The sequence below is a fragment of the Aedes albopictus genome, chromosome 3 (genome assembly GCF_035046485.1).
Source record: "Aedes albopictus strain Foshan chromosome 3, AalbF5, whole genome shotgun sequence".
In the NCBI taxonomy this organism is placed as follows: domain Eukaryota; kingdom Metazoa; phylum Arthropoda; class Insecta; order Diptera; family Culicidae; genus Aedes; species Aedes albopictus.
The window spans coordinates 126,489,092-126,505,432 of NC_085138.1; the positions used below are offsets into that span (position 1 = coordinate 126,489,092).

Below are 16,341 nucleotides of genomic sequence, written 5' to 3' on the forward strand. Positions count from 1 at the left end.
TCGTCTTTGGCAAAGTCCTTCAGGAAATCAGGAGCTATCTAGTTTGTGATTTCACCGCTAGCAGACGCTAGTTGTCGTTTTCGTCAAAGTTCTTCAGGAAGTCAAGAGCCATCTTCTGAATAAAAAAATAGTTTGTGATTTCACCGTTAGGTGGCGCTTATTGTCATGTACAGTTTCAAAATTCTTTATCTTGGGATCTATAGCAGATAGAATAGTACTGTATTCGGCAAAGTTCTTCAGGAAGTCAAGAGCATTATGGTGATAAAACAATAAATTGGTGATTTTGCTGCTAGGCTAGTTGGCAAAGTTGTAAACGTTTCCACATCGGAATCCATAGAAGGATAGAAAAGTGTTATCTTTGGAAAACCTCTTCAGAAAGTATAGAATATAGAACAACCTGGTGATTCAATAATTATTATAATTAGTAGGTAGTTTGCCGCTACGTGGCGGTATTTGACAAATAGAATTTTGAACATCTCTATTTTGGATCCAGACCAGGGTTAACAATCGTCGTGCTCTTCACCGCTGCTCAAAGAAAAAATAAATAAATCATATTCTCCCGACAGAACAACAATGACGACTAGCGTTTACATCGCCGGCAAAGGGTTCCACATTGAACCCGAAGATGAACCTCAATTACAAATAGTCAACCACCAACGTTTTTGTCATCCTTTTTGTTCCTTGTAATCGATCGGCGACCGGCTAAGGAAACGCCACAGGGAGTAGCATTTATTAGTGTTTCAACGCGTATTGATAATTTTGCACCGCAATAGTTCTGTTGGTTGATAGTAATCCCAAGTAATACGCTTGTCACATAAGAGTCACGACAGAGCAGATTTTGGTTAAGCATGCAATATCTTGAAATGCCTTTGAAGCCGCCCCTGGAGCTCGAGTCTCTTGAAAAGGCCCTGAACACCTTCAAAATCCACAAAAGAAACAATATATTGTTGATAAACGTTAAAAAAATCATTCAATTCGGTTCACTGGTTTCCGAGATATGACAACCCAAAAATGAGTTGTCTAAAAAATAGTGTTTTACTCGAACGGTTTTAACTTTGCGCAAAATTATTCAATCGAGCTCAAGTTTGTACCAATGATGCACATATAACAGGTTGATAAACAGTCAAAATTTGAGATTTTTTGATGCACTCTATGAAAAGTTACAGCATGTTGAATTTTTTTGTGGGAGAAAAAAAGTTGCCTATCCCAAACATTTTGGCCACCCCCTGTAGCTCATGTTTCATCCGAAATCGCCCTGTAGTTCAACTAAGAGTACTGCAAAAACTGTAATTCCCATTAAAACTCTTGAAAACTTTCTGTGACGCCCATGAGACCCTCCCAAACGCTCCTGTAACGCATCCGGACACTCTTGTGAGAGTGTAGTTTGATTTTTTTTTAGATTTCTTTATAGTGATAAATTTTAGGAATTATATTTAGGGATTTCTCCAGAAACTCTTGGAGTTATTTTCAGAAGAAACAACTAGAGCATTAGAAGAATAATCTCCAGGAAGTACCCCAGAAGAAATTCGAGAAAGGTTCCTAAAAACTCCTGAATGATTCTCATAAGGAGCTTCAGAAGGAACTTCAGGAGCAATCTTTAAAAAATCCTAGAGGATTTCCACAAATTAATTCTTGGAAAATTTTGAAAGGAATTTTTTTATATTAAATTCCAACAAAAAAACTTTAGGAAGATTTTCGGAGGGAAATTTAGGAGGAATTCCAGAAAAAAAAACTCCTGGAAAACAACCAGAACATTAAACAATAAGGATTTCTATGTATGAGGAAACCCAAAAGAAACTTGAGCAGGATTTTTAGAATGATTTCCTGGAGGATTTCAAGTAGCAGCTGTCGGATTCCATGAAAGAAATTCTGGAAATTTCCCAATAGATTCCCACAAGAAACTCCGGGAGGAGTTTCAGGAAGAATATCTGGAAGAATTTCGGAAAAAAAATCCTGGAAAATTTTAAGAATACACTCCGAGGGAATTTACAGAAGTAGGTTACTCCAAGAGGATTTCCAAAAGGAACCATTGGTCAATTTTCAGAAGAAACTCGTGAAGAGCTTCCAGAGAGAATTCCTGGCGGAAATATAGTTAGAAATCCCGAAAAGCGACGTTTTGAATGAAATCCAGCAGAACCTTTTTGCAGGAATCCTATAAGGAATCCATTATTTTCAAAACGATCTCCTGTCCTATTGCAAAACGAACTCCTTCTGGTATCCCAAAAGGGACACCTGTAGGAATCACAATTCCAGTGGGACTCCAGATACTGATTTTCCGTGACACTACTGTTGAAAGATTTTCACTAAAACTTCGTGAACTAGAACTTCAATGTTGAAGTTTTGAAATAAGGTGCGAAATAGTGCATACTGTGATGTAAACCTAAAACTTTTCAACAACAATTCATGTCAAAAAAAATATTTTCAGAGTTTCAAAATTGATGAAAATTGATAACATTTAAAAGGCACAACGCAAACTTGTCTTTCCAAAAACATCATCAAATAATTACCTTCTCTAAGTGAGCGATTAGATGTCTGCCCTGAAGCAACAATGTCATCTCGTTGATTGCCATCGCTATCGTTATCGGGTCCAGCTTCGCCCTCATCACCATAATCATCATCGACGTCCAGTCGAATTTTCAGCAACCGTTCGCTAATGTGCTGATAGTCGCCCAGGTCAACGCCGTGCACCCGCCTGAGTGCCAGCTTGAAGTGTTCGGTCAAAATAGTCAGCACCAGCAGATTGCGGTTGTTCGTTGGGCCCTCGTCGCTCCACGTGCCATCGCGGACGATTCCCCGGTAGAGGGCGTTGTTGCTATTGAAGATTGTCCCGATCGTGTCCAGGAGCAGGATTTTCGTCCGGCGGAGCGTCTTCAGTTGATTGATTGCGTTAATTGTTTGCGGCGAGTTGATAGACGAGCAGACGATTATCACTGGAAAAGAGCAGAGAGGCGGGAAATTAGAATTTTCGGTTAGAACTGATTTAAGTTTACGGCTGCTGGGGCGTACGGCCTAATCGGATTAATTGGGTGTGTATTTTGAGATGATAGGGAAATTTGGGACTGCGAGTAGATGAATTTTATGGTAGATTGAGACAAGGTACAGTGTTTTTTTTTTGCATTCTGGGTAAATCAACGTTTGATCATTCTAAAGACTTCTTGAACTTCACAGTTTCAAGAATATTTCAAAGCAGGTCATTGGGAGAATCCTTCAAACGTTACTTCAAAAATCTCTTCACACTCCAGGATCTTCATGAGATGCTCGTAAATTTCACCAGCAGTTCATTAAGAATTCATCTTCACGTTTCCCGGGAATATCTCCAGTAGTTCCTCGGGAATTTTACCAGGAATTACTCGGAATTTTCGGAAAAAAGTTCCTCGGGAGTTCTTCGAATATTCGTTCAGAATTCCTTGGGATTTTTTCCATAAATTTCCTTAGGAAATCTTCCAGAAGTTACATGGGATTTCTTTAGGAATTCCTCAGGGATTTTTTCCAGAAATTTCTTGGGAAATCCTTCAGGTGTTCCTCGAAAATTTTGAAGAATTTCCACGAAAATTTTTGCGGGAGTTAATCGGTAATTCCTTCTTTTTTTAATTACTCCAGGAGTTCCTTGGGAGTTCCTCGGCATTTTTTGCAAGAGTTGCCCGGGAATTTCTGAAGGAGCTTCTCGGGAATTTCTCCAAGGCTTTCTTGGTAATTTCTACAGGAGCTTCTCAGAGAACCCATTAGAGCCCATCGGAAATTTTTCCAGGAGATTGTTGGGAATTCAACCAGGGTTTCTAAGAAATTAACAAAGGAATTCATTCATTACTTCTCTGGGAATATCTTCCTCAGCAATCACTTTAGGAATTCCTCGGGAATTTGCCCTATAGTTCCTTGGAAATATTACCAGGAGTTCCTCCGAAATGCCTCCAGAAATTTCAGTATACCCTCAACATATTCTCCAGAAATTCTTTGGGCATTCCTAAAGAAGTTCCTCGAAAATTTCTCAGTAGGACTTCCGGATATTTCTGCAGGAGTTTCTCGTGAATTCCTGCGGGAGTTCCACGGAAATGTATCTTGGAGCTCCTTGAGATTTCCTTTCGGGAGATCATCGGGAATTCGCCTAGGTTTTTTTTTGAATTCCTCCTGAAGTTCCACGGGAATACTTCCTCGAAATCCTCGGAATGTCTCGGAAATTATCAAGAACAGAGATAGTTTTGGATTTGCAGTCTTATTTTAGTGGAACAAACTATTTAATGTTTTGCGACGTTTCCACTAAAACAACAGTACAAAGCCGAAACTATCTCTGATCTCCAATCACAGTCGAACCAGCATAACATCCTCAAAAAAATTTTTCCAGGAGTTCCCCGGAAGTTCAACAAATGTTCCCCAGGACTCGTTCCAGGAGTTTCATGGGACCTCCAGGAGTTCTTCGATAATTTATCCTGAAGTTCTCCGAAAATTTCTCCAGGAGCTCGTCAGGAACTCCTCCAAAGATCCCCGATAATTCTTCCAGGAGTTCCAGACAGTTTCCTCAGGAGTTCTCCGAGAATTCCTTCATGAATTACCCAAGAATTCCTCCAGGAGTTCGCTGGATATTCCTCGGAAATTCTTCCTGGTAATTCCTGCTGGAGTTCTCTGGGAATTCCTCCAGGAGTTACTCAGGCATGCCTACAGGAGCATCCCAAGAAATTCCTCCAGTAGTTACCCGATAATTACTCCATGAGTTCCCCGATAATTCCTCCAGGAGTTCTCCTGGAATTCCTCCAGGAGATCCCCGATAGTTCCTGCAATAATGCCTTGGAAATTCTTCCAGGTGTTCGTTGAGAATTCATCCAGGAGTCCTTCGGGAATTCATCCAGGAGTTCTTCGGTAATTCATCCAAGAGATCACAAATCCAGAAGCTCTGCAAAACACGTCCACGAGCTCCCCGGAAATTTCCTCCAGGAGTTCCTCAGAAATCCACCCAGGAGCTCCTAAAGAATTCTTTCAAGGATTTCTCGGAAATTCCTCCATAGGTTTCTTGAAGATCCAGATCTTGTAGATATGGAAGTTACCAGGATTATCTAGAAGCTTTTTGAAAATTCCTGCAGGTGATCTTTAGGAACCTTTCCAGGACTTTCTATGCGATTCCTTCGAAGGAACTACCGGAGAATTGTTAGAGGTATTCCCATAGAACTCCTTGAGAAAATCCGAAAGCACTCCTGGATGAGTTTCTAGGGAACTTTTATCAAGAAACGCCTCTTGTTGGAGAATTCCCAGAGGAGTTCCCAGAGAATTTCTGTGGGAATTTTCTTGAAACTCTTGAAGAAATTCCCCGGGAGCTTCTGCAGGACTTCCCAAGAAACTCCTGGTGAGGTACCCTGAGGACTTTTGTGTAGAAATTCTATAGTAATTTCTGGGAAATTCCCGAAGAACTTCTTGAATATTTTTTGGGGAATTTCTTGAATAATTTCGGGGGAGCTCCAGAAGGAATTCCCGGGGAACTCCTGTGAGAATTCTTGAGGAACTCCCGGAGGAATGTCTGTGGAACTCCTGGAGGGATTCCCGAGAGAGAATTCCTTGAAGGAAAACTCTTAGAGGGATGTCCAAAAGGGAACTCCTGGAGGCTCAAGTAACCAAAAGTTGAGATAAGAGGGTACTTTATAAGCTAAGCAGCTTGTTAGAGATTGCCCTTTAGCCTTCTAAGCAGCTCCATTTTTAAGTAATTTCGGAACTTGAAAGTTCACATAAGGAAGTCGGATGGCCTTCTAATAGCTTCTGACGGAACTTCCTCAAAATGAATGAGAAAACAAAAAATTACTTTTCAGATTCATCACAACCTTGTGTTTTTGAGAAAACATGCTCAAACTTACTATTACATACTTATTTACTTATGCATGTAGCACTCCTTGATAGATTTGAACCGGGACCTTCTGCGTGATAAGCTTCCGTCATATCGCTGCGCTGCTAAAGATACATGATATGGTAACTTCGCTACTGTACAAGTGTGCAAACCTAGATGTCGACAGAGGATTGATTCAAATCAGATTTCATCCACTTCGCACTTCATCGCAATTGTGGTGTCGGGGTGGAGTGTAGGGTTCGAATCTGGTGAGCGTCATATTTTTTTTTTTCATCTGCACTTTATATTCATTAATTTGGTGAATTTAATTTGGTTGTCTATGAAAATTTGCTTATAATGATGTTTTTGTTAAAATGACAAAATTTAATCCTTAGTAAAACATCAAGCTACTGAAATGAACTTCGAGGAACTAAAAAGTTCCAACGAAGTTTCCAATAGCATCTTAAGCAGATTTCAAGTTCCACGAAGTTCAGATAAAGTTCCGAGTGGAACTTTCTGACTACTTAAGAGCCTAACAATGAGCCTTGCTGGAACTTATGTGCGAAGTTCCAGCAAGGCTCATTGTTAGTTTCTTAAGCAGCTAGAAAGTTCCGTTCGGAGGGATTTACCTAGGTCGAACTTCTGGAGGGATTCCCCAGAGGGAACTCTTGGAGGTGGTCCTGGGAAACGCATAGAGAAATTTCAGACAAGCTCCTGGAGAAATTATTTTGGAACTCTTTTAGGAACTCTCACGAAACTCTTGGAGAAACGCGAAGGAACTCCGGGATGAGTTTTGCTAGAACTTTGGGGGAATTTCTGCAAAATTGCTAAAGAAGTTTGCAAAGATCTTCTGGAGGAATTCCCTTAGAACTTTTGGACGAAATCCCAAGAGGAACTCCTGGAGGAATTCATGGTGAACTCATAGAGGAATTCCTGGGGATCTCCTGAAGAAATTCCCTCGGAACTATTGTAGGAATTCTAGGAGAAATTCCCGAGGAAATTCTGAAGGAATTCCCGTAGAATTCCTGGAGAAATTCCCGGCGAACTACTTGAAGAATTCCTACGGAATTCCTAGAGAAATTCCTAGGGAACTCCTGGAGGGTTCCGACCCACTTGAGCAGTGGGTGTTATTTTGGGCACTTTTTCGCTGTAGCTCATTCGTTTTAAAAAAAATTGACTTGAATTTTTCCTCATGACTAAATACCTACTATAAGTAGTTCACTGCGTACAAAAAAAATGAGTCAGTTAGATAGAAATTGACTGGGTTGTAGCGGAAAAGTGCATTATCCCTGCCGAGTGTAATGGTGGTTCATGCAAACACAGTGCTGATTCGTTCGTCGGGGGCTCGTTAGATGGGTTGTCTCGATGGCCGAATGTTGTATGTGAGTATGTAGTATTGTATGTAAGTATGTTAGTGTTTTGTGACGTATTTCTCATCACTTGCGTGTGTCTGGCGTTTCAGATGCCCCAACGAACGAAATTGGTTCGCTAATCGGGGAGCAATCGTGAGCAAACCAGTAAATTTAGGCTTTAGTTACACCATAAAGATTTGACAGAACATACGTCATACCTGAGAGAGAGGAGACAGCTGGCTTCGATTGCGTTTTCAAACCATTGTGCGACACACAAAAGTTGTAAAAAGAATTAAGAAGAAGACATGTAAACATCGTGGCTGTCAGTGAGCTGTCTCCTCTCTCTCAGGTTCATTTGAATGAATATATTTTGAGAGAAGTTGATAGACGCGTGGACGGGTGACAGTGAGAAACTACTCCGAGGTTCAACTTCCCTAATGTATATGCAATAATGTGCATCGAATGAATTATTGTTCATCAAGCATGATTACGATTTGCTCCATCGTTGCACGTCACGGAAATAATTTTCCAATTCTGTTGATAGTTGATGCTCTCATCCAACATCAGTTCATAAATTAATGAAGAGGTATGTTGTCCAGTTTTTAATATTTCGCTACGTATTTCCATTCTGTTAGTTTGCCAAAAGTTTCCTTAAATTTAAATTCGTCGTAGAGATGCTATTCCCACAAAAAAGTTGAAACAATCATCCCACACTTAATTGGCCTCGAGAGACAGCTCATACATATTTAACATCCATTTTCACAAAAGGATCCGCAACAATTAACCCTCTAATACCCAATCCCGCCTTTAGACGGGGTATAGTTTGAGCATTTTTGTAATTTTTGTTTCGTGGAAAATCTTTTTTTTTTATTTTTGGCTGATATTTAGGACTGTTCTGTATATCTCAAAATGGTTTTTGGTGTATTTTAAAGCGTATTTACATTTTTTTTAAATCATTGTAAAATTGATGTTTTAGTCACCTTTTAGAAGTCGTTGTTTATTTTGTATTGAATCGCTACAATTAACATACGTTAAATTTTTCCCAAATCATTACATCCTTGTTTAATAGTTTAAGGAAATCGGATACACTCTAAAATTATTTTCCTTAAAATTACACGGAAAATAAAATTTTCTGTGAAAAAAATTTAAAATAATAATATTTCAAAAATAATCATACAATCTCAAAATGTTTTCATCTCAAAAAGTCCGTTCCTCAAATTGGCTTCCGGGAAAAATATAAAAGTGTGGGGATGTTCAAAAATAAAAATTGGAAAAATCAAAAACTGAAATTCACGAAATCAAGAATTAAAAAGAATCGTCTTCCAAAACATGTTTAAATCGATTTTAGATGACGAAAAATGATATTTAGATTGAAATCAAAAATTTGGGTATTAGAGGGTTAAGAAGCTTGTTCCGAAAAACATCTCACATTCTAGAAAGTATCATTATGTTGCCACACCAGGCTGATGAAACAAACTGTCATCCCTTTCCTATAACAGTAAATATAAGTACCACTCCAGAGTGCGTTCCGTTCAATGCCAGGCTTCATAGTCCTCTCCGCAAGCCGGACGACCGTGATGTCGGTCAGTCAATCTAATTGTCTCCTCCGTTCCGGCTTCTATATAGGGATATACCTACATAGAATATCTAAGGCACGTTGCTTTTTCAACCGAGCAGAGAAACCAGTCGATTTGGGCATCCGAAAGTCTATTAGATTTTTTCCTCTACACTGAGTGTGACCCTTAGGTAAATATCAAATGATATTTTACTGAGTCACGTCTATCACATGATTTATCTACTTAACTTAGTTTTATGTGATTTTTACAAACAGATCAGATCAGATTCAGATCAAAGTAGTTGTTGTGAAGGTCACATGAAAATTATAAAATGATAATTCTCATTTAGAATTTCTAGAAAACAGGAGGAGAAGTTTTGGTCCAGTGCAATCGTAGATTCGATTGATCGCGTCGTGTCCCACTGACCGGATGGAAAGCGGACAAGAAATTAGTGAGCTGTGAAATAACATTTTCATAATAGTAACGTTGCCTTGACCTTCCTGGAAATAATCTCGGGTGATAGAATGTGATTTTGGTGTCGTTTTGGACGTTTGAGCTGTGATTCGGTAAAGGGTTCTGGTGGTTTGGATTATTTATAGCGGAAAATGGAATGTGGTCGAAAACATAGATGGATTCATTTCGTGGCTACACATTATATTATAGCATTATCATTTCTTTTGGCAACACCAATCGGTTTAGTTATGCATTCCTTTTTTTTTGCAATTGTGGATCCACAGGAATTAGTATATGTAACAATAACCCTATATTAACGAAGGCTCTTTGACTCGCTTCTAAGCTCATGCGAATGAAATGTAAAAAATCATGAGGAGATAATATGATAATACCAATTATTTACATAAATAATGCAATCACAACTTCAAAGCCAACATCAAGTAATTCTTTCCACCCCCGATGACAACGAACTAATTAATAATTCATGACAATATCCAAGATCAATTAGCTTTTTTAATCCCAATCGAATCCCATGAAACACCCACTATTGATGTTAAACCATTTAGCGATTATGAACTGGATAATCTGTTACTCCACTTCATAAATTGAATTCTTGTGGCATATTAGGCAACACAAATTTGAGACATCCCCTAGGAATAGTTTGTTGAGCCAAAGGGGAAGGGGGTGAAATTGAGAATGGAGGAAAAACGGAGTAAACGATCTACAAAGTGCTATCCAAGATCGTCTTCCGTCGTATGTCACCTAAAACGAATGAGTTCGTGGGAAGTTATCAAACCGGCTTCATCGACGGCCGGTCGACAATGGACCAATGGAAAATCATGAACGAAAAGGGCTTTCCAAGCAACGATGAACGGTGTGCACAGTTGCGTAAGGTTACGCGAAAACTGCTAAGTTCATTTGGATCTCGCTGGGGACTGCGACAGTCCAATGGACTCTCATGCCTATTCTTCAACATCGCTCTAGAAGGTGTAATGCGACACGTGTCGGACTCAATAGCCGGTGGTTCAATTTTTACAAAACCCGGTCAATTTGTGCACTTTGCGGACGACATGGATATTATCGACAGGACATTTGGAACGGTTGTACAACTGTGCACCTGCGTAAAACAAAGTACATGCTAGTAGTCACCAACACGAAAGGATTCGTTTAGGAAGTAACGTTACCAAGGATGGGAACACTCACTTGCAAAGAGTTACACTCACTTTCTATTTTTCCAGCTCAGAAGCGTGCAGTCAAAAAACGATGTATGGACGACTTTTGTCTTGTGGTTGTGTCTAAAACTTTGCGGAATAGAGTAGGGGTCGCACACGTATACCGAAGTCGTGAGGGAACTGCAAAGGCAACTCTCCCCGAGGTGAATGTAAATTACACTCACCTTGTGGAGAGTCGCTTTCACAGCTCTGTCACGACTTTGGGACTCGTGTGCGACCTCTACTCTATTTGGCAAAATTTTAGACAAAACTACAAGGCAAAAGTCGTCCATACATCGTTCTTGATTGCACGCTTCTGAGCTGAGAAAATAGCAAGTGAGTGTAACTCTTTGAAAGTGAGTGTTCCCATCCCTGAAGACGGAGATACCTTCGAGGTGGTGGAGGAATTTATCTACCTCGGATCCTTACTGACGGCTGACAACAATGTGAGTCGTAAAATACGAAAGCCCATCATCAGTACAGAGGAAGTTGTGCCTAATACGGGGTGCAGTAATAAACTACGGTCAAAAAAGATTCTGGAGCAGATCAACTATCAAGCGAGCTTCTACATCACGGTGGAGAAGCACTGGTGAGAGCACTACACTGGGCCATTACCAAGATTTGGGAGGAGGAAGTATTATCGGAGGAATGGATGGAAGGTATCGTGTGTCCCATCTACAAAAAGGTCGACAAGTTGGATTGCGGGAACTATCGCGCGATCACACTACTGAGCGCTGTCTACAAGGTTCTCTCTCATATTTTATGCCGTCGTCTGTCACCAATTGCAAGAGAGTTCGTGGGACAATATCAGGCTGGATTCATGAGTGAACGCGCTACAACGGACCAGATGTTCGCCATCCGCCAGGTGTTGCAGAAATGCCGCGAATACAACGTGCCCACACATCACTTGTTCATCGATTTTAAATCGGCGTATGATACAATCGATCGAGCACAGCTATGGCAGATTATGCACGAATACGGATTTCCGGATAAACTGATACTATTGATCAAGGCGACGATGGATCGAGTGATGTGCGTAGTTCGAGTATCAGGGACACTCTCGAGTTCCTTCGAATCTCGCAGAGGGTTACGGCAAGGTAATGGTCTTTCGTGTTTGCTGTTTAGAGGGTGTAATAAGGAGAGCGGGGATAAACACGAGTGGGACGATTTTCACGAAGTCCGTTCAGCTGCTTGGTTTCGCTGATGATATTAATATTATTGCTCGTAAATTTGAGACGATGGCGGGAACGTACATCAGACTAAAGAGGGAAGCCAGGCGAATTGGGTTAGTCATTAATGTGTTGTCGAAGACGAAATACATGATGGCAAAGGGCTCCAGGGAGGAATCACTGCGCCCGCCACCCCGAATATGTATCGACGGTGATGAAATTGAGGCGGTTGAAGAATTCGTGTACTTGGGCTCACTGGTGACCGCCGACAACGACACCAGCAGAGGAATTCAGAGGCGCATCGTGGCAGGAAATCGTGCTTACTTTGGACTCCGCAGAACTCTACGATCGAATAAAGTTCGCCGTAACACGAAGTTAACTATCTACAAAACGCTGATTAGACCGGTCGTCCTCTATGGGCACGAAACATGGACCATACGTGCAGAGGACCAACGCACCCTTGGAGTTTTCGAACGGAAGGTGTTGCGTACCATCTACGGCGGAGTGCAGATGGAAGACGCGACTTGAAGAAGGCGAATGAACCACGAGCTGTATCACCTGCTGATAGAACCAACCATCGTCCATACCGCGAAAATCGGGAGGCTACGGTGGATGGGTCACGTCATCAGGATGTCGGATAGCAACCCGACTAAAGTGATTCTCAAGAGTCATCCGAACGGTACAAGAAGCCGTGGTGCGCAGCGAGCTAGGTGGGTCGACCAAGTGGAGGACGATCTGCGGACCCTACGCAGAGTGCGGAACTGGAGACAAACAGCCATGGACCGAGTGGAATGGAGATGGCTACTATGTACAGCAGAGGTCCCTCAGGCCTTAGCCTGATCGGTAAGGTAAGTACTCGCTAATGGTGAATGCAGGGCAACCTCTCTTCGATATTCAACTTTTTTAAATCTATGAGGACGATGGTATGCTACTGGCCTGCCATTGAGTACGTCGATATACAATCATCGCTATCCTTTCCTATCCTCGTTATGGATATTAAAGAAGAGTCCGCAAAAGGAAGTTCTCCTAATATTTTCAACTAGGTATATAATCTGGACAAGATTCAACCGAGATAACTCTTGGGATACCTACTCATCTTCATTTTGGTATTTTACTACAACAACAGTAAAACAATATCCACTTTCTCGTTTCGTGAAATTTTGCTCATGCTAGAGAAAAAGTGCGAAGACTTGTTTTCAACTCAATTAAATCACTCAACAGTGTACTATATAGCACTGAGTTGCATAATGTCTGCAAAAGAAACGTGATATTTTGCTTTAGTAGGAAACAGATGTTTTCAATGGCGAAAGTTTTTTTTTTCCTGCGAACGTGCCACTTGGTGTTCTTGCGAGACTTATTCTAGTTGAACGTTCCTTGGTTCCTTCGGACTAGTCGTGAAAATCACTTATTCTTGATTTGTTAGCACTTTGAATTGTCACCAGCTCTCAAATAGGAAGGCGTAAAAAGTTTCTGTTTGTACAAATCGGTTGCAAAGTCGTGCGAACTTGAAACTTTTCCCGCAGATTTTTTCAACCGATATGCGCAGCCCCAACAATCCGCAAATCAGTCACTTCATTAGTGATTATCATCATTGATGCTACGGTGTCGAAATCTACCGACAAAGTGTTTTTCCGCCGAAGGCACGTCCGCCTTCGCGCGGTGTTGAACACCCTTTGAATAAATTATCCTTCCGATGAGCAGCGGAGCTCTTGCTCGCGTTCGTCCTGTTCGTCCGTGGGAAACGCGGCCTTCTATCTTCTCGAGCGATTGCGGGTGCGGTACGAGCGCGATGGTGATGACCTCAAATTATTCTGAATCGACATCAATTGTTGAACAATGAGGACTTTCCTCGGAATTGCCAACAGAAACATTGATAAATTGAAAAGCCAGCCGGACGAGTCGGTCGCGGAAAGGCACGTTCAGATAAAACCGGGAAACATTTCCAGCGGTTCGTTTCAATGGCACTTTGGTTGGCTCCTCCAACGGGAAGGGAAGCGAAATGGAAGGGTGCTGCAAGCCTCTTGACCTTCATAATCCTGCCATTTAAAACTGTTGTAGACAGGGCCGTTTTTCAAGTGGTTTTAATCAACAAACTTTGTATACAAATCAACTAAGTAAATTTCATTTGATGTTTTACGGTTCATTTGTGTTGAGCCTCACCGAATCTTGGCAGTCTGCGAGCTCAATTTATTCCTATTTAGCTGTTGAAGTTCTAGCATGATTGACCAACCGCCCGTAGTTCCTTGTTTAATATCGTGAGATCAGCTGTACTTTAAAATGCAACTAGTGCAAAGGATTAGTTTGGCAGATAGGCTCCCAATGAGGACACGGTGTGTCTGGTGGACAACATTATTTTAAAAAAATCGGTATCGCTAAAATACCCACCAAACGAAAGCTAAGGGTCCCACCTTTCATTTGAGACTTAAATGAGAAAGTTGTATCGGCGGGTCTAGAACAATTTTTTTTTGAAATAGTGTGATATTTTTTGTATTTTCTCGAAGTACTAAGTAATAACGAAAAACAGTTTGTTTATTGCCAACATGGCTTACCGACGGAAGATTTTTTATATGATGTTTGGTAGAGCGAGAAGCAACATTGATCGAAAGTTTAATTGTACATGGGCACCCCTAGCACATGTCTCCGTCGGTCTGCTCTCGCTCTCATTTTGGCGGTTGATCTCGTAAATCGCGATCGATCGGTTTATGTATAGTCATATAAAACATAAGCAATACAACAGAGTAGGTAGCAGATAGTTAGGCAAAACAGCTGTTTACTTGATCAGTAAGAATAAACCGCCGCGGAGGAAACATCTCCTCTTTTCGATCGCAATAAAAGTTGTATCATTCAGTGTTCGCGTAATAAACAGTGTTTCCGTCAGTAATTTGCGAATTCTATCAAGTGTCCGAAAGAAGAACCCGCGGCGGGCGCGAACATTTTGGTCCTTCGAACCGGATCAGTCGAAGTCGGACACTTTCCCGGACAGTTTTTGTGGAGTTTTTAGTGAGGACTGTAGTATATTACATCTATCTTTCCCAAATAAATTCTTACCTGAAACATCCCAACTAACAATCACTCATTTAACAGGCACCATTATGACGAATTAATTCTGCATAATGTTGAATAACATTTGAATTATTTTCACGTACAACCTATGTTCGGGTTTTGTTCACACAAATTTGGAGAAGTTATAAAGCATCATGTTGTGCACCAACTTAATTTTTTGTTGTTCAAAGCGTTTAACAAATGTACAAGAAAGTTGTTATTCAGCTTTGGCAAAAATGACTGAAAATAAATAAAATGCAAAAATGTTGAACTCTCACGAGAGTAATTATTTGCACTCATGTTGAGAACACCTATTATGAAATAAGAATTACATATAAAATTACCTAAATCCGGATTAGAACTCGAGACCTGTCGATTGCCAGCCGCATGCCTTCCTATCTGCGCCATCCTAGAGATGGTGAGATGCAGCACCCAAAGCAAAACATAATCTTCCCATGACTCAATAATGATCACTCCTGAACTTGTGTTCAGCAGAGGTGAATTAGCACAGCACGTGCTAATCAACTGAACAACGCCTCAACTTCAACAGCTGTTCAGCCCAAAACACGTGTTTTCCATTCTGATTTCGCAGTCAGTATTTTTATCGTACGGTGAGAAAACTTGTATCGAATGCGGCCAAAAAGTGTTGGTCTTTATTGAAGATATTGTTTCCAGACGTACTAATTGCGATATGAATATGTTTTTATTTTTATTTTTAAAAATCGATGTTTAAAAATGTATGACAATATGTGGTGCGGTATGGCCTTGGACGTGGTGCATTCACAGCATCTGTTCAGGTAATCTACTCATGCTCAGTCAAAGATCCGTCATTTTTTTTATTTATGCTTTTGTCATGGAATCTTGCTATTATGTTCAATAAATAGTGCATAAGGATGTTTATTATTTTTTTTATTTTTTATTAATGTGAAAAAGATGTTTAGGGATACTTGAAATTTGTCGATTTCTGAATGCTGTTTGATTATCTAGGTGACTGTGGGAACAATAGTCAGTAAACACGACAGCACTGAAATGTCAAATGCATCGATCCAAGCGTTCCGTACAATCGAACTGCTGTGGAAGATAAAAAAAATATAATAATATCTTGTTACATACGAATAATAATAAATAAATGCCTCATTTTTACGTTGATTACGTCTCTTGGCACTCAATGTCGAACTGCATAATTCTATTCTGTTTTATTTTATGTGATTCGTTTAAAATTGTGGTTCTTTAATAACTTGGTTGTCTAAACAGTTTTAGCCATGATTTATCCCATAACCCGAACAAAGTTCCGAGTCAAACTATGACGGGATGAAGGCGTTTATTTGACAAGTGAAAAGCACATTGTTCAGGATCATATGCTTATCGATACATCAGCTTAATAAGATGCAGACAAATGTTTTGTTAAACTCTTTTGTTAAAGAATCAATGCTTGTCGAATAAATTTCTTGTTAAACCTTTGAAAAGTGTTTTAATTTATCATTGTTGATACCGATGAGGAAAGTCGAACATTGACTATTTTCTCAATTGAAAAATCATTTAAACAGTTACGTGTTGAGCATAATTTTAGTTCAACAGCTATCATTGCCATTATTAAGCCATAATTCAGCAAGCTTGCTTTTTTGTGACTTGCAATTGTTTAAAAAGACACGGACACGTTTAATGCATTCCAGTGAGCTAATTTCTCTTTGAAGGAAGCACGACACTAGACAACGGACTAGCATGCAACGCCCAGTGGCACAGCCGAAAACTTTT

At 40.4% G+C, this 16,341-nt stretch overlaps 1 protein-coding gene across 1 annotated transcript in view; it reads right to left on the reverse strand.

The window, feature by feature from the left end:
- The window catches only part of LOC115269684 (uncharacterized), a 47,401-nt gene that overhangs the window by 15,440 nt on the left and 15,620 nt on the right, over window positions 1-16,341 (reverse strand). The window contains exon 3 of the mRNA XM_062857473.1: window positions 2,508-2,930. Within this exon, the coding sequence (XP_062713457.1) occupies window positions 2,508-2,930 (423 nt within the window). The remainder of the gene's footprint in view (window positions 1-2,507; window positions 2,931-16,341) is intronic.